This window comes from Oncorhynchus nerka, linkage group LG7, assembly GCF_034236695.1.
Source record: "Oncorhynchus nerka isolate Pitt River linkage group LG7, Oner_Uvic_2.0, whole genome shotgun sequence".
Classification (NCBI taxonomy): Eukaryota; Metazoa; Chordata; class Actinopteri; order Salmoniformes; family Salmonidae; genus Oncorhynchus; species Oncorhynchus nerka.
In genome coordinates, this window is record NC_088402.1 from 64,543,965 (window position 1) to 64,565,830 (window position 21,866).

At 43.8% G+C, this 21,866-nt stretch overlaps 1 protein-coding gene and 1 non-coding gene across 2 annotated transcripts in view; one reads left to right on the forward strand and one right to left on the reverse strand.

The window, feature by feature from the left end:
• The window catches only part of si:dkey-178k16.1 (protein 4.1), a 60,889-nt gene that overhangs the window by 13,763 nt on the left and 25,260 nt on the right, over positions 1-21,866 (forward strand). Inside the window, exons 4-8 of the mRNA XM_065020711.1 lie at positions 13,123-13,165; positions 13,263-13,338; positions 19,627-19,845; positions 20,463-20,550; positions 20,886-21,038. Coding sequence (XP_064876783.1) covers positions 13,123-13,165; positions 13,263-13,338; positions 19,627-19,845; positions 20,463-20,550; positions 20,886-21,038 — 579 coding nt within the window. The remainder of the gene's footprint in view (positions 1-13,122; positions 13,166-13,262; positions 13,339-19,626; positions 19,846-20,462; positions 20,551-20,885; positions 21,039-21,866) is intronic.
• LOC115132902 (U7 small nuclear RNA) lies at positions 15,236-15,292 on the reverse strand. The gene has a single exon (XR_003864157.1). It is a non-coding gene; the product is annotated as a U7 small nuclear RNA (small nuclear RNA).

Here is a 21,866-nt window from a genome sequence, read left to right on the forward strand (position 1 = left end):
AGTAGTGTTTTCCTGGCATCCACCAAACCCAGATTTGTCCGTCTTACTGCCAGATGGTGGAGCGTGGTTTATTACTCCAGAGAATGCGTTTCCACTGATCCAGAGTCCAATGGCGTCGAACTTTACATCACTCCAGCCGACGTTTGGCATTATGTATGGTGATCATAGGCTTGTGTGCAGTTGCTTGGCCATGGAAATCCATCTCATGAAGCTCCCAACAAACAGTTATTGTGCTAACGTTGCTTCCAGAGGCAGTTTGGTAGTAAGTGTTGCAACCGAGGACAGACGATTTTTACTCGCTACATGCTTCAGCACTTGGCAGTCCCATGAGCTTGTGTGACCACTCCACGGCTGAGCCGTTGTTGCTCCTAGACGTTTCCACTTCACAATAACAGTTTCAGTTGACCGGGGCAGCGCTAGCAGGATAGAAATTTGACTAACTGACTTGAAGGAAGGTGACATCCTATGACGGTGCTACGTTGAATGTCACTGAGCTCTCCAGTAAGGCTAATTTTTTTTATTTTTAAATTTGACCTTTATTTAACCAGGCAAGTCAGTTAAGAACACATTCTTATTTTCAATGACGGCCTGGGAACAGTGGGTTAACTGCCTGTTCAGGGGCAGAACGACAGATTTGTACCGTGTCAGCTTGGGGGTTTTGAACTCGCAACCTTCCAGTTACTAGTCCAACGCTCTAACCACTAGGCTATCCTGCCGCCCCATCTACTGACAATGTTTGTCTATGGAGATTGTATGGCTGTGTGCTTGTTTTTATAAACCTGTCAGCGACTGGTGTGGCTGAAATAGCAGAATCCACTAATTTGAGGGGGTGTCCACATACTTTTGTAGATATCGTGTTTCAGCTTGTTTTACTCTATCTTTTGAAGACCATTCAATTGTAAAAAAAAAAAAAAAAAAAAAAAACGTGGTATAGCTTCAAAACATGGTTAAAACTATAATTTTGATCTCATGGATGGTCAGTTATTGCATCCATAGCTCGATCAATGAATTGGAGAGTGGTAACATTTCTCCACCCCCATCCCTCAGCTGTTCACCAAAGCATGGGAAGTTGTTGGCTATACTGACGTTGCCTCTCTGCCAAAGCACGTATGGCGCCGTACTGAGATGAGATGGACAAATGCCAACCCGTCTACCTCCCGAGGGAGTTTTCAGTTGTTATCGTGACTGTTGCATAAATTCCACCTCAGGGCAAGAAAAATAACAAGCTGGCATTTAACGAACTGTATGAGGCTATAAACAAGCAGGAAAACGTACGTCCGGAGGCTGCTTTTCTGGTTGCTGGCGATTTAAATTCTGCGTCATTAAGACACGCGATGCCCAACTTCCATCAACACATCTCCTTCGCCACGAAGGGTGATAAAGTCCTAGACCACTGTTATTCAACCCACAAGCAAGCATACAAGGCCCTTCCTCGTCCGCCATTTGGCAAATCAGATCATAACTCCGTACTCCTGCTTCCAGAAGCTCAAACAAGAAGTACCTGTGACTCTCTCCATTGAGAAATGGTCAGCAGTATCAGAGATTAAGTTGTAGGACTACTTTACTAGCGCTGATTGGAAAATGTTTTGAGACTCCGCTGATTACATCGACGAGCTAACCACCTCCATCACCGGCTTCATTAGGAAATGCTTTGGCGAAGTCAAGGTTTGCTGCTTTCCCCAATCAAAAGGCCTGGATTGACACAGAGGTTGGCTCTAAACTAAAAGACAGGGTTACCACAGACAGGGCTATCGCAGACAACCCTGAGGCTACGGCTGAGGACAAGAACAAGTGCTATGATCTCCACAGAGTCATCAAACGAGCCAAAGGACAATATACTGTGGCAATAAGGTAGAATCATATTACTGAGGCTCCGTCGCAAGGGCTACAGTCCATTACAGATTACAAATGAAGACTCAGCTGTGATCTGTCCAACGATGACTCTCTTCCAGACGAACTCAATGCATTTTATGCCCTCTCCGACAATAACAACATCGTGCCTGGTGTAAAGGACGCCACCGACCCAGAGGACTGGTTAATCTCACTCTCCGAGGCTGATTTGAGTAAGGTCTTTAATCAGATCAAGTCCAGAGGGCCTGACAGTATTCCAGTGCGTGTTCTCAGAGCATTCTCAGAACACCTGGCAGGCATATTCACAGTAATTTTCAACCTCTCCATGTCCCAGTCAGTAATTCCCACATCTTTTAAGATGACTACCATCATTCCTGTTCCCAAGAACTCTAAGGCATATTGCCACAATGACTACCGCCATGTAGCACTCACAACTGTAAACATGAAGTGCTTTGAGAGGTTGGTTATGGCTCACATCAACTCCATCATCCCAGACACCCTAGACCCACTCCAATTTGTACACCACCCCAACAGGCCCATAAACAACACAATCTCAATTGCACTCCACATTGCTCTTACCCACCTGGATAACAGGAATACATATGTGAGAATACAGTTCACTGACTACAGCTCAGCGTTCAACACCATTGTCCCTTCCAAGCTCATCACCAAGCTTAGGACCCTGGGACTGAACACTTCCCTCTGTAACTAGATCCTAGACTTCCTGACGGGCTGACCCCAGGTGGTGAGTGTAGGCAACATCACCTCAGCCATGCTAATCCTCAACACGGGGGCCCAACAGGGGTGTGTGCTTAGTCCCCTCCTGTACTCCCTGTTCACCCACGACTGTGTGGCCACGCACAACTCGCACAACTGTGTGGCCACGCACCGGCGATGATGAGATGATGAGCCTACACAGAGGAGATCAGTGACCTGGCAGTGTGGTGCCGGATCAAACCCTTCCCCTCAACGTTAGTAAGACCAAGTAGCTGATCGTGGACTGCAGGAAACGGGGCGAAGATGCCTCCATCCACATCGGCGGGGCTGCAGTGGAGCGGGTCGAGAGCTTCAAGTTCCTCAGTGTCTAAATCACTAATACTTAAAATTGTCCACACACACGCACAGTCGTGAACAAGGCTGCACCTCTTTCCCATCTTGCCGACTCTATTCTTTGTACATATCAATGATGTCGCTCTTATTGCTGGTGATTCTCTGATCCACCTCTACGCAGACGACACAAATCTGTGTACATCTGGCCCATCTTTGGACACTGTGTTAACAAACCTCCAAACGAGCTTCAATGCCATACAACACTCCTTCCGCGGCCTCCAACTGCTTTTAAATGCTAGTAAAACTAAATGCATGCTCTTCAACCGATTGTTGCCCGCACCCACACGCCCGACTAGCATCACTACTCTGGATGGTTCTGACTTAGAATATGTGGACAACTACAAATACCTGTCACGCCTGCTCCCGCTTTTCCCCCCTGGCGCTCGAGGGCGCCAGACTGCCCTGCATTACGCACTCCTGCCACCATCATTTACGCACACCTGCCTTCCCTCGTCACGCGCTTCAGCGATATTGGACTCACCTGGACTCACTCATTCATCTGTTTATTTCCTCCCCTATATTTGTCAGTTCCCTGCTCTGTTCCCCACTGCTGCATTGTTTGTCATATGCCCGTGTTACCCGTGTGCTTACGCTGTTCCTGTCTTGTTCTATGTCTGTTCCAGATTAAATGTTTGACTCCCCGTACCTGCTTCTCATCTCCAGCGTCATTCCTTACAATACCTAGGTGTCTGGTTAGACTGTAAACTCTTCTTCCAGACTCACATTCAGCATCTCCAATCCAAAATTAAATCTAGAATCGGCTTCCTATTTTGCAACAAAGCCTCCTTCACTCATGCTGCCAAACATACCCTCGTAAAACTGACTATCCTACCGATCCTTGACTTCGACGATTTCATTTACAAAATAGCCTCCAACACTCTACTCAGCAAACTGGATGTAGACTATCACAGTGCCATCTGTTTTGTCACCAATGCCCCATATACTGCCCACCACTGCCACCTGTATGCTCTCGTTGGCTGGCCCTCATATTTGTCGCCAAACCCACTGGCTCCAGGTCATCTATAAGTCTTTGCTGGGTAAAGCCCCGCCTTATCTCAGCTCACTGGTCACCATAGCAACACCCACCCGTAGCAGGCGCTCCAGCAGGTATATTTCACTGGTCATCCCCAAAGCCAACACTTCCTTTGGCCGCCTTTCCTTCCAGTTCTCTGCTGCCACTGACTGGAACAAATTGCAAAAATCACTGAAGCTGGAGTCTCATATCTCCATCTCTAACTTTAAGCATCAGCTGTCAGAGCACTGTACCTGTACCCAGCCAATCTGTAAATAGCACACCAAACTACCTCATCCCCATATTGTTATTTATCCTTTGCACCTCAGTATCTCTACTTGTACATCATCTGCACATCTATCACTCCAGTGTTAATGCTACATTGTAATTATTTTGCCTCGATGGCTTATTTATTGCCTTACCTCCCTACTCTTCTACATTTGCACACAATGTACATAGATTTTTCTATTGTAATATTGACTGTACATTTGTTTATGTGTAACTCTGTGTTGTTGTTTTTGACGCACTGCTTTGCTTTATCTTGGCCAGGACGCAGTTGTAAATGAGAATTTGTTCTCAACTGGCCTACCTGGTTAAATAAAGGTGAAATAAAAAATGAAATAGAAAAATGTCATACAGCTGTACCACTGAGAGCATGTTGACTGGCTGAATCACTGCTCGGTATGGCAATAGCACCACCCTCGGTCGCATGGCACTACAGACGGTGGTGCGGACAGCCCAGTACATCACTGGGGTTGAGCTCCCTGCTATCCAGGACCTCTATATTAGGCGGTGTACCAGTACATCACAATGCACTATCCCGTCTTGACAAGAAGAATACCTATATAAGAATTCTGTTCATTGACTACTGCTCAGCATTCAACCACTTAGTACCCTTCAAGCTCATCATTAAATTTGAGGCTATGGGTCTCAACCCCACCCAGGTGGTGAAGGTAGGAAACAACATCTCCACTCCACTGACCCTCAACACTGGGGCCCCACAAAGGTGCATGCTCACCCCCCTCCTGTACTCCCTGTTCACACATGCATCCAACTCGATCATCAAGTTTGCAGACGACACAATAGTAGTGAGCTTGATTACCAACAACGACGAGACAGCCTACAGGGAGGAGGTGAGGGCACTCAGAGTGTGGTGTCAGGAAAACAACCTCTCACTCAACATCAACAAAACAAAGGAGATGATCATGGACTTCAGGAAACAACAGAGGGAGCACCCCCCTATCCACATCGAAGGGACAGCAGTGGAGAAGGTGGACATTTTTAAGTTTCTCTGCCTACACATCACGGACAAACTGAAATGGTCCACCCACACGGACAGAACAACAGCGCCTCTTCAACCTCAGGAGGCTGAAGATATTTGGCTTGTCACCTAAAACCCTTACAAACTTTACAGATGCAGAATTGAGAGCATCCTGTTGGGCTGTGTCACCGCCTGGTACGGCAACTGTACCGCCCTCAACCGCAAGGCTCTCCAGAGGGTGGTGCGGTCTGCACAACGCATCACTGGGGGCAAACTACCTACAACAGCACCCGATGTCACAGGAAGGCCAAAAAGATCATCAAGGACAAAAACCACCCGAGCCACTGCCTGTTCACCTCGCTACCATCCAGAAGGCGAGGTCAGTACATGTGCTTCAAATCTGGAACCGAGAGACTGAAAAACAGCTTCTATCTCAAGGCCATCAGACTGTTAAACAGCCATCACTAACACAGAGAGGCTGCTGCCTACATACAGACTCAAATCTTTGGCCACTTTAATAAATGTATCACTAGTCACTTTAAATAATGCCACGTTAATAATGTTTACATATCTTACATTACTCATCTCATATGTATATACTGTATTTTATACCATCTATTGCATCTTGCCTATGCCACTCAGTCATCGCTCATCCATATATTTATATATTATTCCATCCCTTTAGATTTGTGTGTATTAGGTACAGTAGTTGTTATGGAATTGTTAGATTACTTGTTAGATATTACTGCACTGTCGGAATTAGAAGCACAAGCATTTCGCTACACTCGCATTAACATCTGCTAACGGCAGGTAGACTAGTGGTTAGAGCGTTGGGCCAGTAACTGAAAGGTTGGCGGATCAAATCCCTGAGCTGACAAGGTACAAATCTGCTGTTCTTCCCCTGAACAAGGCAGTTAACCCACTGTTCCTAGGCTGTCATTGTAAATAAGAATTTGTTCTTAACTGACTTGCTTGGTTAAATAAAAACAATAACCATGTGTATATAGCCAATAAAAGTTGATTGGATTTGATTTGACACTGCATCATTTGCTCACTCACAAATAATATGCACGTACATTTATACTGACTCTACACACACACGCACATACAATCATATATACGTTACTGCTACACTGTTTATCATATATCCTGATGTCTAGTCACCTTACCCCTATACGTATCTACCTCTATCACTCCAGTATCTACCTCTATCACTCCAGAGAGATCCTTGATGAAAACCTACTCCAGACCGCTCAGGACCTCAGACTGGGGCGAAGGTTCACCTTTCAACAGGACAACAACCCTAAGCACACAGCCAAGAGAACTCAGGAGTGGCTTCAGTACAAGTCTCTGAATGTCCTTGAGTGGTCCAGCCAGAGCCCAGACTTGAACCCAATCTAACATCTCTGGAGAGACCTGAAAATAGCTGTGCAGAGACGATCCCCATCCAACCTGACAGTTTGAGAGGATCTGCAGAGAATTATTGGAGGTTCTCCCCCAATACAGGTGTGCCAAGCTTGAAGCGTCATACACAGGAAGACTCAAGGCTGTAATCGCTGCCAAAGGTTCTTCCGCAAAGTAATGAGTAAAGGGTCTGAATAATTATGTAAATTTATTATTTCCGTTTTTTTTAAATAAATTTGCAAAAATGTATAAAAACCTGTTTTTGCTTTGCCATTGTGTGTAGATACTGTAGATGAAGAGAAAAATATACACTACCATTCAAAAGTTTGGGGTCACTTAGAAATGGCCTTGTTTTTGAAAGAAAAGCTCATTTTTTGTCCATTAAAATAAGATAAAATTGATCAGAAATACAGTGTAGGAATTGTTAATGTAGTAAATAACTATTGTAGCTGGAAAAGTCTGATATTTAATGGAATATCTACATAGGCGTACAGAGGCCCATTATCAGCAACCATCACTCCTGCGTTCCAATGGCACGTTGTGTTAGTGAATCCAAGTGTATAATTTTAAAAGGCTAATTGATCATTAGAAAGCACATTTCCAATTATGTTAGCACAGCTAAAAACTTTTGTACTGATTAAAGAAGAAATAAAACTGGCCTTCTTTAGACTATTTGAGTATCTGGAGCGTCAGCATTTGTGGGTTCGATTACAGGCTCAAAATGACCAGAAACAAAGAACTTTCTTCTGAAACTCCTCAGTCTATTCTTGTTCTGAGAAATTAAGGCTATTCCATGTGAGAAATTGCCAAGAAACTGAAGATCTCGTACAACGCTGTGTACTACTCCCTTCACAGAACAGCACAAACTGGCTCTAACCAGAATAGAAAGAGGGGTGGGAGGCCCCGGTGCACAACTGAGCAAGAGGACAAGTACATTAGAGTGTCTAGTTCTAAACAGACCCCTCACAAGTCCTCAACTGGCAGCTTCATTAAATAGTACCCACAAAACACCAGTCTCAATGTCAACAGTGAAGAGGTGACTCCGGGATGCTGACCTTCTAGGCAGAGTTCCTCTGTCCAGTGTCTGTGTTCGATTGCCCATCTTAATCTTTTCTTTTTATTGGCCAGTCTGAGATATGGCTTTTTCTTTGCAACTCTGCCTAGAAGGCCAGCATTCCGGAGTCACCTCTTCACTGTTGACGTTGAGACTGGTGTGTTGTGGGTTCTATTTATTGAAACTGCCAGTTGAGGTCTTGTGAAGCTCCTTTCTTTCATTGCTTTTCTTTCAAAAACAAGGACATTTTTAAGTGACCCCAAACTTTTGAACGGTAATGTATTTAATTAATTTTAAAATAATGCTGTAACATAACAAAATGTGGAAAAAGTGAAGGGGTCTGAATAGTTCCCGAATGCACTGTATGTGATCCAACTGTTAAATTAAATGTTTTATCAAAATGTACACACATCATTTCACAAGGACATAAAGGCACTATTTTTATGGAATGACCCAGTTAGCTGTTGTTGACTGACTTAGGTTGCAGCAGTAAGCTTATTTATTTAATTTTATTTCACCTTTAATTAACCAGGTAGGCCAGTTGAGAACAAGTTCTCATTTACAACTGCGACCTGGCCAAGATAAAGCAAAACAAAACAAAAAGAACAACACAGAGTTACACATAAACAAACGTACAGTCAATAACACAATAGAAACATCTATGTACAGTGTGTGCAAATGTAGAAGAGTAGGGAGGTAGGCAATAAATAGGTCATAGAGGCGTATAATTACAATTTAGCGTTAACACTGGAATGATAGATGTGCAGATGATGATATGCAAGTAGAGATACTGGGGTGCAAAAGAGCAAGAGGGTAAGTAATAATATGGGGATGAGGTAGTTGGGTGTGCTATTAACAAATCCTCTCATTCCAAGATGGCGTAGCAGTGAAGACGTGTTTGTTTGTCCTCTCATGTACTTTTGTATTTTTTCATATTTTTTTCATATATTTTTTGTATATATATTTCAATTTATTTTCAATCTCTTTTCTATTTTTAATTTGATTATACCTGGATAATACTCGCTAGTCTACCAGTATCGGACTGTCTCTCCACAACAACGCCGGATTCCTGCCGTAATCCCTGGACCACTACTTCTGATCTTCACTGCTAGCTTGCATTCACCGTGGCACCGAAGCTATCCCTGAGGCCCACCTCCCGGCCTACTCAGCTGTTCACCCGAACCCCACTCGTACACGGCTAGAGCACAATACTCCACCGGATCCTTGCTGTAAACACTGGACCATGGCACTGGATCACCGCTGCTACCGATTGTCTATAGTGGCTAAGCCACTGCCACGAAGCTAGCACCAGTTAGCCGTGTTAGCCGTGAGCCAGGCGCATCTCCCGGCTGGCAAACTAAATTCTACAATACCTCTTTCGCCATCTGGCTTGGATTCTCTGTCGACATGGCGCCCCGCCGCACCTCCACGACTGGTCTGCCGACGAATACTCCATCCACTTTGCCTTCAACCGGCCTCCGTCGGAGCAGACGCTCCTACTAGCCCCGGGCTACTAACTTTAAACGCTGTGTCGCCCGCGTGATAGCGTAGTGGCGGCATCCCTGTTCCATCTACTGCTGCCCTCTGGACACTATGATCACTTGGCTACATAGCTGATGCCTGCTGGACTGTCCATTAATCACGGTACTCCATTCTGTTTATTTATTTTTATCTGTCGGCCCCAGCCGCGAACTCAGGCTCTGTGTGTAGTTAATCCGACTCTCTCTGCTTAGTCATCACCATTTCACCTGCTGTTGTTGTGTTAGCTGATTAGCTGTTGTTGTCTGACCTGTTGTTTTAGCTAGCTCTCCCAATCAACACCTGCGATTACTTTATGCCTTGCTGTATGTCTCTCTCAAATGTCAATATGCCTTGTATACTGTTGTTCAGGTTAGTTATCATTGTTTTAGTTTACAATGGGGCCCCTAGTTCCACTCTTCATACCTCTGATACCTCCTTTGTCCCACCTCCCACACACGCGGTGACCTCACCCATTACAACTAGCATGTCCAGAGATACTTCCTCTCTTATCATCACCCAGTGCCTGGGCTTACCTCCGCTGTACCCGCACCCCACCATACCCCTGTCTGCTCATTATGCCCTGAATATATTCTACCACGCCAAGAAATCTGCTCCTCCTTTTTTCTCCCAACGCTCTAAGCGACCAGTTTTGATAGCCTTTAGCCGCACCCTCATCCTACTCCTCCTCTGTTCCGCGGGTGATGTGGAGGTAAACCCAGGCCCTGCATGTCCCCAGGCACCCTCATTTGTTGACTTATGTGATCGAAAAAGCCTTGGTTTCATGCATGTCAACATCAGAAGCCTCCTCCCTAAGTTTGTTTTACTCACTGCTTTAGCACATTCTGCCAACCCTGATGTCCTTGCCGTGTCTGAATCCTGGCTTAGGAAGGCCACCAAAAATTCTGAGATTTCCATACCCAACTATAACATTTTCCGTCAAGATAGAACTGCCAAAGGGGGAGGAATTTCAGTCTACTGCAGAGGTAGCCTGCAAAGTAATGTCATACTTTCCAGGTCCATACCCAAACAGTTCGAACTTCTAACAAGCATTTCTCAATGGCTGGCCATGCCTTCCTCCTGGCTACTCCAACCTCGGCCAACAGCTCCGCCCCCCCGAAGCTACTCGCCCAAGCCTCCCCAGCTTCTCCTTTACCCAAATCCAGATAGCAGATGTTCTGAAAGAGCTGAAAAACCTGGACCCGTACAAATCAGCTGGGCTTGACAATCTGGACCCTCTATTTCTGAAACTATCTGCCGCCATTGTCACAACCCCTATTACCAGCCTGTTCAACCTCTCTTTCGTATTGTCTTTGATCCCCAAGGATTGGAAAGCTGCCGCAGTCATCCCCCTCTTCAAAGGGGGAGACACCCTGGACCCAAACTGTTACAGACCTATATCCATCCTGCCCTGCCTATCTAAGTTCTTCGAAAGCCAAGTCAACAAACAGATCACTGACCATCTCGAATCCCACCGTACCTTCTCCGCTGTGCAATCTGGTTTCCGAGCCGGTCACGGGTGCACCTCAGCCACGCTCAAGGTACTAAACAATATCATAACCGCCATCGATAAAAGACAGTACTGTGCAGCCGTCTTCATTGACCTGGCCAAGGCTTTCGATTCTGTCAATCACCATATTCTTATCGGCAGACTCAGTAGCCTCGGTTTTTCTAATGACTGCCTTGCCTAGTTCACCAACTACTTTGCAGACAGAGTTCAGTGTGTCAAATCGGAGGGCATGTTGTCCGGTCTTATGGCAGTCTCTATGGGGGTGCCACAGGGTTCAATTCTCGGGCAGACTCTTTTCTCTGTATATATCAATGATGTTGCTCTTGCTGCGGGCGATTCCCTGATCCACCTTTACGCAGACGACACCATTCTGTATTCTGGCCCTTCCTTGGACACTGTGCTATCTAACCTCCAAACGAGCTTCAATGCCGTACAACACTTCTTCCGTGGCCTCCAACTGCTCTTAAACGCTAGTAAAACCAAATGCATGCTTTTCAACCGTTCGCTGCCTGCACCTGCACGCCCAACTAGCATCACCACCCTGGATGGTTCCGACCTAGAATATGTGGACATCTATAAGTACCTAGTTGTCTGACTAGACTGTAAACTCTCCTGGTAAAACTGACTATCCTACCGATCCCCAACTTCGCCGATGTCATCTACAAAATAGCTTCCAATACTCTACTCAGCAAACTGGATGCAGTTTATCACTGTGCCATCCGTTTTGTTACTAAAGCACCTTATACCACCCACCACTGCGACCTGTATGCTCTAGTCGGCTGGCCCTCGCTACATATTCGTCGCCAGACCCACTGGCTCCAGGTCATCTACAAGTCCATGCTAGGTAAAGCTCCGCCTTATCTCAGTTCACTGGTCACGATGGCAACACCCACCCGTAGCACGCGCTCCAGCAGGTGTATCTCACTGATCATCCATAAAGCCAACACCTCATTTGGCCGCCTTTCCTTCCAGTTCTCTGCTGCCTGTGACTGGAACGAATTGCAAAAATCGCTGAAGTTGGAGACTTTTATCTCCCTCACCAACTTTAAACATCTGCTATCTGAGCAGCTAACCGATCGTTGCAGCTGTACATAGTCCATCGGTAAATAGCCCACCCAATTTACCTACCTCATCCCCATACTGTTTTTATTTATTTACTTTTCTGCTCTTTTGCACACCAGTATCTCTATCTGCACATGACCATCTGATCATCTATCACTCCAGTGTTAATCTGCTAAATTGTAATTATTCACCTACCTCCTCCTGCCTTTTGCACACAATTTGTTCTTTTTTTCTACTGTGTTATTGACTTGTTTATTGTTTACTCCATGTGTAACTCTGTGTTGTTGTCTGTTCACACGGCTATGCTTTATCTTGGCCAGGTCGCAGTTGTAAATGAGAACTTGTTCTCAACTAGCCTACCTGGTTAAATAAAGGTGAAATATACATATATATTTTTTAAATTGGCTGTGTACAGGTACAGTAAGCTGCTCTGACAGCTGATGCTTCAAGTTAGAGAGGGAGATATGAGACTCCAGCTTCAGTGATTTTTGCTGCAGCTTGTAAACCAATTCCAGTCATTGGCAGCAGAGAACTGGAAGGAAAGGCGGCCAAAAGAAGTGTTGGCTTTGGGGATGACCAGTGAAATATACCTGCTGGAGTGCCTGCTATGGGTGGGTGTTGCAATTGTGTTGCAATTGTGTCTAGCTAGCTAACTAAAAACAACAATTTCCGCAATGGTGATAAAGCAATGGAAAGAAACGACTCATGTTTGTGAAATAATCCATCTGCATTTATTGTTGCTATAGTTAAATATTCCTAGTAGTTCCATTATGCGTATCCAAAATCTGAACCCATCCATACTAGCTATTTAAATTGGTTTACAAGCTGCAGCCTTCGGCATGGGTAAAAATGACAAGTGCATGTGCAGCTGGGCAGCCTTCCATAGGTGGGACTCGGACTTGGTAGCTAATTTTAAATATCCAAGTGCATGCGTGTCTGGTTGGCTGAGCTGGCAAATCAGCTGTTTTTGGCTGGTATATGCCCATGTTCTTTTTGTTCCTAACAGGGCAAGCAGGGGCACAGAGAGTAACTGCTTTTTAACATCTTTAATTGGCATTTTAGGAAGGACATTTATTCATTCATATTGTAATTATTTATAGATCATATTTCATAGAATTCTGGAACACTGGGAAGTTACTTTAAGGCATTGATGGTTTACCGAGACATTTATTTCCTTTTGCTTTGTGGATGCATTTTGCCCCGAATAGAGGAGATGGCTTTGGAAGAGAGGAGTCAGTGTAGTAGTTAGCTCTCTGACAGGGTTTTCAAAGAGAGGGGCATTGGCTGTTTTCTTTTGCTGTGTGTTGTTCTCAAGGGGATTTCCCCATTCTTTCTTTCAGAATTGGCTGGACCCGTCAAAGGAGATCAAGAAGCAAATCCGAAGTTAGTGTGACCACGCATGTACACACACACACACACACACACACACACACACACACACACACACACACAGTGCTGACTGTGTGTCATTTATCCACAGTTGGCTCATGGCATTTCGGCTTTGCTGTCAAGTTTTATCCCCCTGACCCATCTCAGCTCACTGAAGACATCACCAGGTGGGTTTGAATCATAATCAACATCTACTAAATATGCTATGGAAGTCAGATTTGATGTCTTACTGCCTTTATTGATAATAACCAGTCCCTCCAGGATTTTGCGATTTATGCTAGGGCTTGCAAATTTGACCACTATTACTGCATAAAACTGCAATTATTACTTCATATAATTGGGTGATCACTGCACTACAAAAACAGGGCTCGCAATTTTAACCAATCACCGCACTTAACTGCATAAATTTGTTAAATCAAGCCAGAAGTCGTTGCAAATTGCCATACAAAACTTCAGTGTTTCCTGTGTTTCCTCCGACACATTGTTTCGGTGTTTCGGAGGACCTTCGCCTCCCGAGCCCGTTGGGGAGTTTCAGCAATGAGACAAGATTAAAATTAGGGAGAATAAGGGAGTAAAAAAATGAAAAGAATATAGATGCTACAGTAACCACTCTAGTGTTTTTGTGGACATTACTGTGGTATTTACTATAGTGTTTTTGTTTTATTATCTTTGATGGTGATGGGATGTACAATACCGACACTTCCAGGCTTGCGTAACATTTTCAAAGCAGTCTGATCTGATACAAAAGTACCGATACCTGTATCATGATCAATGACGTCCAAAGCTTAGTTTAATCAAGTGCTTTTTCAAAATGTTGCGAGCTTTTTTTGATGCCAAGTTGCTTTCAAATACTCACCTCTACCGGGGACAGTATTTGCAGATGTAGCTTTTATTTCCAGACCAGAGCACCTGACTGGTAACTCTGCAGGTAGGGTAGCGAGCCATCGGTTTCTCAGATGATAAAACATAGGGTTGAATCAAATCAAATTATATTTGTCACATGCGCCAAATACAACAGGTGTAGACCTTACAGGGAAATGCTTACTTACAAGCCCTTAACCAACAATGCAGTTTTAAGAAAAAAAAAAAAAAGGTAAGAGATAAGAATAACAAATAATTAAAGAGCAGCAGTAAAATAACAATAGTGGGGCTATATACAGGGGTTACCGGTACAGAGTCATTGTGCAGGGGCACCGTTGTCAAGGTAATTGAGGTAACATGTACATGTAGGTAGAGTTATTAAAGTGACTATGCATAGATAATGACAGAGTAGCAGCAGCGTGGGGGGGGGGGGGGGTCTTACGGCTTGGGGGTAGAAGCTGTTTAGAAGCCTCTTGGACCTAGACTTGGCTCCCGTACCACTTGCCGTGCGGTAGCAGAGATTACAGTCTATGACTAGGGTGGCTGGAGTCTTTGACCATTTTTAGAGCCTTCCCCTGACACCTCCTGGTATAGAGGTCCTGGATGGCAGGAAGCTTGGCCCCGGTGATGTACTGGGCCATGCGCACTACCCTAGTAGTGCCTTGCAGTCAGAGGCCGAGCAGTTGCCATACCAGGCAGTTATGCAGCCCATCAGGATGCTCTCGATGGTGCAGCTGTAAAACCTTTTGAGGATCTGAGGACCCATGCCAAATCTTTTCAGTCTCCTGAGGGGGAGATGATGTGAAACCACACTATCTGCATATTGTTGTTCTTAGAATTTGTTTAATTTAGTATGATAAGCTTTTGTCGCATCCTAAATAATGACATGAATATACAGTTTTTAAAACAAACTTGGAGGCAAATAAAAGGATGAAGGATGTAAGATGCTAACCTCATATTATAACTGTTTAGGTGTTCAAAACCCATGACTAACCGCTGTACCACATAGTTTTGATAAATGCCTTGGTCAAAACTTATATCTGAACATCAAATGCTTCTGTTAATTGCTGACCAGCACGTGTCACTAATGTGCATTGTGTTAAAAGCTCATAGTAATGAACCGTTTTTCGGCACAAATTGGTGAGAGCCACCAAAGGCTTCAGAAAGCCTTGTTTTCCCATCACTAATCTTTGACATAGAAGTAGGGGCTTTCTCCTTGAGGAAACCTACTGGACAAATACTAAAAGAGCATAATTTCCATAACCTATAGGTAGGTGGTATGTAGGTAGCTAGGTAGGACTGGCGTCTAAACATATAGTTCTATAACATGTTACATATTACACAATATATGGTCTAGACTTTGCATGTAGGTTTCTCACTCATGGGTGGCACAAATTGGGATATGGGAGATGGGAATGGGTGGGTATATGCAAATGAGTCATGTGGTATTACTGTTCTACAGTATACAAAACATGTATATAGTAAGTACTACACTATCAAGGGATACTACAGTGTGTAGTATAGTAGGTCACATTTTATTTGTAGAGTCTAGATTTTTTTAAATATTTATTTTACTCAGTGGGCATGAGAGTTATTTTAGATACTCTTCAAAGAGGTAGGGTTCATACGTTTTCGGAAGATGGGCAGGGACTCCTCTATCTGACTTTAGGGGGAAGCTTGTTTCACCATTGGGGTGCCAGGACAGTGAAGAGCTTTGGTTAGGCTGAGTGGGAGCTGCCCTCCAGTAGGGGTAGGAGGGCCAAGAGACCAGTGGTGTTGGAATGGAGTGGTCGGGTTGGGATTTGAGCATAGCCTGACGGTAAGCAGGGGCAGTTCCCCTTACAACTCCATAGGCAAGCACCAGGGTCTTGAAGATGATGTAAGCTTAGACTGGAAGCCAGTGGAGTGTGTGGAGGAGCGGGGTGCATGGATTTGGTGGCACAAGCGGGAAGCCCAGCTAGCAGAGAGTTGCAGTAGTCTAGATGGGAGTTGACAAGTGCCTGGATTTGGACCTGCGGCTCTTCCTGTCTGAGGAAAGGCCATATTCTACGGATGTACTCTGCTTTGATGTTTGCAGAGAAGGACAGAGTGTTGTTGTCCAGGGTCATGCCAAGGTTCTTTGCACTCTGGGAGATTAGGGGGGGGGGGGGGGCAATTTAGCCTATGTTTTTTTTTTGTCCCCCCACTTTGGTTCTGCAATCACCATCTCCCACTAATTAATTTGTCATTTTGTCAGATTACGTGTTTGAACTAGTAATGTATCAATATTTATCGTTTACAAATTAGCTGTGACATAGCCAATAAAGAATAAAGATATAGCACAACTTTGGATTTCATCCCCTTCTGATTTTGACCGTTTTTATGGAGTGATCTTCTCTTGTCCTCTTGCTTCGGCCATGCAGTGCGCCTCATAAAACGGATTGCTTTCCTCGTTATGAAATTATCAACTTTGCCCTGTCTATCAAAACATTACCATATACACTGATTGTTTAACGCAAAACTACCAAAATTATTACTGATGAACCTGAACAATTAAAATACAATCTATTGTAAACCCCTTTCAGCAGGTACAGCCAGATGAGTATCCAAAAAGTATTAAACCCAAATTCTGATTGGTTGGCCTACCTGGGGGCCATCTATCAGTTGAATTATCTATAGTAATGTTAAAGTCCTATCAATAATAACGAATGGGGAAATTGAGATAATCAAATGAAGTATATGTTTCTCTATAGATTCAAGCAACTCATCATTCTCATGTTTGGTGTTGTATCCGTAGAAGTTTACAGTAATGAGCGTAATGTCATTGTAACTGATCACAAGCCAAATAAAGTGACCAAAGGGGTCAGTCACATTCTGAGTGTAGAATATTACCACCAAAGCTATTTTTTATTGTAGTGACACAAGCGGAGCGTTCAGATCCATGGGAAAGCCAAATATCGTTGCCCCACTGTGACCTCCAGGAGTTGGTATCAGCCGAAAAATCTGTTCGAAATTGTTTAGCAAATAAAAATAAGGCCTTGCGCTTCACATTGTTTGGTAAACCCCCTAGCATTAAGAGAAACTATAGACAAAGACGAAACAACAAAGATGATATAAAAGTATAAACTGTTGTAGGATGAGTCAAAGACGTAGGAGCAGTGAACGTAAATGATAAGGAACCGAGATCTGCACCATTTAAGTCAATTTAAAGTGAAAATAGCTTATTCCATCAACTTTGAGCTAGACGTTATCCGGCTTTGAAATTCAACTCAACTGAAAATTATGTTCAAGACCAAACCAAGGTTTCTTGTAGTAAGAGAGACTATTAACCCTCTTTAGTGTAATCAGGAACTATTCTGAGACATAAAATGCAAAATAATAATTTATATAAAAGTTTACCTACTATTTTAAATGCATATGAAAACTGATCATAATTTTTTTTACATATACACGTTCCTAAGAATTCTTTTGGGAAATAAGTATTAATAACGAAATAGAACAATAACCGTGTAAAGTCAGAGCAGACCTTTAAAACAGTATCTTAGTTACTGTATACATACAAAATAAATACAACTTTCAGGCTTCTTCGTAAGTTTGTAAACAAAATAGGTCTTCTGGTCATACAAGAACAAACTAAACTAAGTACCTGAGTATTCCGAAAAATAGTCACCTGATGCTTGTTAGGTAAACAATATAAGGAACATGAGCATGCCATGGCTTAAACCATCAATCTGTTCGTTCTGGTGAGATTTTAGAGAGGAATATGGATTTCTGAACCGTTGATGAAGCCTCGTCCTCCGACGAAGTAAGCAGCCTTTCCCTCATTTCGTGTTGTCTTGATCGTTGGCCACAACTTGTTCCTTCGTTCTATGTCCTCCGGGCTGAAATGCTCGGCGAAACGCATACCATGGCTCTGAAGGAAGGCGTTCTTCCTAGCAGCTTTCCAGACAGCATCCCTGTAGAATCTGGCAGTTAAGAGGATGATGATACCCCTGGGTCTTGAATCGTTTTGCTGTTGCTTCTTGCCGAGGCGATGCACAACGTCGATGGTATCACCAACTTTGTTCTTCTCTCCAGGCAAAACTTCTTGGCAGATGCGAATAGCCACTCCTCACACATCCTCATTCTCAACCTCTGGCAAGCCGTAGAGTCTCAGGTTCCATCTTCTTGTGTATTGTTCCAGATCACTGAGACGTATATGGTAGACATTGTTATTCTTTTCCACCTTTTCCACTTTTTTCAACTTTTGCCACTCTCGTTTTCACATCCTTGATTTCACCACATGCAAACTCCACAGTCCTTTTCAAGCCTTCGATAACCATGGTGTTTACGCCTACCATTTTCTCAATGGTGTCAGACCTGGAGTTGATGAGTAAGGAGAGGGTAGCCACGATGTCAGAGTTCATGTTGGGTTTTTTGGAGGGTGGAGGTTTGCACGGAGTAACTGGTAAAGAGGGGAATTCGTCATCTTCAACAGCATTCGAAAGCATGATATTATCCATAGGCCAAGTGTAGTTATGGCAGTTGTCTATAAGCACGTTTCTCTCTTGTTGATTAGCAATAGAACGGCTAACTTCTTCCTTTCCTTTTTTGTCATGACTTTGCATGGAAATGCCGAAATAAATTATCCAATTATTATTCCAGTCACAGGAAAGGTCTTATATCTTGAACAAATAAAAATAGTAATGACTGTAAACTTGTTTTTTTCACAATCTTTCTGAAGTTTGGTACGGAGCTCGGTAAAAAAGCATCTATTCAAGCCGCCATCTTGGCACCCCGCTGGTGACAGGTGTGCGCCCTAATGATCAGCCTGGTGACCTAGAGGCCGGAGAGGGAGCGCACAGTGACAGCGCAGTTTGACTAGGCTACTGATATTGCCTATGGTTGTTCGCCTTGCAAAATAACTTGTAGATCAATATCTGTCAACACAGTTACATGCAGTTCGACACTGAAGGAGAGGAAGCATCAGTTGTCACAAAAGATGAGAGATATTTTCAGAAGGTAGAAAGAATGTAATATAAGCTAATACATTTAGTCAACCAGCGATTTGTAACATTTTATATATTTTCTGACCGATGCATTTGGATTGGTTTGGGGTCTGTGGCCCGATGCACTTGTGTCTTAAACATTTGAATCAGGGACCGATGCGTATCGGTGAATCGTTACTTCCCTAGTATGAAGTATAGTAATCTACAGTATACTACACGATTATACTAAGTACTACACGATCGAGGGATACTACAGTGTGTAGTATAGTATTCTACAGTATACTACAAAATTCTATATTAAGTACTACACATGATCAAAGGATACTACAGCATGGAGTATAGTATTCTACGGTATACTACAGTTTACTACAGAATTCTTTAGTAAGTACTATACTATTCTATAGTAAACAGGGGCATTGTTTCATGTGGGAGGGACTAACGAGCTGTGCTGTTTGCCTCTTGTCTATCCATGATCATGTTCATCAGGGCATGAAACAGAATACATATTCTTTGTTTATGCAACATTAAACAGAAAGCATTTATTATTGGACCAGGTAGACCTCTCCCTGTTTGAATACATTGTCCTTCGTTTGGTGCCTAATGAACATGACTCATCAATGCATGCAGGTACTACCTGTGTCTACAGCTGAGGGACGACATGCTGTCCTGGCGTCTGCCCTGCTCCTTCGGGACCTACGCCCTGCTAGGTTCTTACACGGTGCAGGCGGAGCTGGGTGACTATGAGCCAGAGGAACACGGGCCCGACTACATCAGTGACTTCCGTTTCGCCCCCAACCAGACGAGGGAGCTAGAGGAGAGGGTGATGGAGCTTCACCGCAACTACAGGTCAGGGCCTGACCGGCCACGTGCCAGCTCATCATTGTAAATAAAAAGCCTCCGGCACAGGTCTACGCTGTCGGTATAGATTCAAATACAATTAAAATGGTAATTACCTAACAATTGCATAGTAGACACGTTGGTTTCATTGACACAAGCATCAGTATGTACCAGGAACGGACTGGGACTGGAATTAGCTAAATTATTATGGTTTTGAGCAAATCCCACAATTTCCACAGGCCCACTGGGCTAAAAATGGACAAGCCCATCTGGCATTTGCCCAAACCCCCCTATGGCCAGTCCGCCCCTGATATGTACCATTTGGTACTAGGTCGTTACCAATTGTGTTGAATTCTCAATACATGAACGTATATGGATAGTAGATAGACAATTAAATGAGTTACACACAATTGACTCGTGCAAACATTCAAAACATGCAGAAGTCTAACATTAATCAGAGCCTGAGCAGACCTCAACATTTTTGTGCCACAACCATACATCAACCACTAATTCCAATGACAAACCTGCGTACTATAACCCAAACAGACCGATTGTTCTCTTTATTCAAAGTGCTGTAAGTTGTGGTGTCGTAATAGTCCAATGACAGCCTCTGTGTTCTCCCTTAGGGGAATGAGTCCAGCGGAGGCAGAGGTGAACTTTCTAGAAAATGCCAAGAAGCTTTCCATGTATGGTGTAGACCTGCATCACGCCAAGGTACAGTATGGAAAGATTTACAAATTGTGTTTGTTTGTGGTGTGGTGTTGTTGTGTGTGTGTGCGTGCGTGTGTGTGTGTGCGTACTGCTACATTATAGACAACAATGTAACTAAGAATGTAAGGCTGCAAATATGGTTTAGACTAATCAGCAGGAAAACATTTTAAAAGAATAGTCACAAGATGTCAACTTGATAGCCTGTTCGCATCTAGCGCTTGTTACTTCATGTTACTTCATCTTATCTATCTGGATTGGATCCGTATGATAGTGACACACACACTTCTTCGCCATCCCTGACCTTCCCTCCGTCCCATTGCACCCTTTGTCTCTGACAGGATTCAGAGGGCATTGACATCATGCTTGGCGTCAGCGCCAACGGACTACTCATCTACCGTGACCGTCTGAGGATCAACCGCTTCGCCTGGCCGAAGATCCTCAAAATCTCCTACAAGAGGAGCAACTTCTACATCAAAATACGCCCCGGGGAGGTAGACGGACCATATTATGTTATCTTGTAGCCTACATTATGCATCTTGTTTGACATGATTTCACTTCACTCGAAGTCTACACTAACTCTGCAAAACAGGCAAAACAGTTCATTGCAGCCAACTGTATAACTGTGACAACTCAGTTAAGTGCCACAAAGCATGACATGGTTAAAAAGGTCAAACATATCAATCTTTACAGTTGTTTCATGCTTTCACAATAGTTAGGATTTCGAGCATGGCTGCTGTGACCTGATGTGCCAGTTGTCCTATGCTAGCTTATTGCTACAGTAGGTGTTATTTAACAGATTCTATTGAAGTGTCACTTTTGAATCTTATCTGGGGACTCAGTGAGCCATGGAATAATTGGGCCTGATTTGTTTCAATGTGGGCTATTTATAGCGGTCAAGTTACTATTCTTAAAGATTAGGGAGATGTGGGATGTTTTGTGGTCTTGGAATTGGGAACGGTCTTCTTCTTCTGTTGCCGAGCACCGGGACTTCAAAGCATGGTGGGCTGCGTGTAAGGATATGCTTTCATCAGGGATTTTGCTCTCTAGAAGTGTTAGTGCCTCATTTTGCTTTGCTCTGGTTTTCTCCTCCTAAAGTGATTATCTACCGATGGTTTTCCTCTCTGTTCTGCTTTCTGCGGGCCTATGTATCTACAGAATGTTAGGACTCTATTCAATATGTATCGCATTTTTTTTTTAATGTAAAGGTAAATTCCGATTGAGCCTACATATGCAGCGTTTCTGTGTATTCTCTGTCAACAAGGGAACGTTGGCCTTAAATTTAAATGACTCTGTAGCGCTGTAACTTCCGTGATACGAGT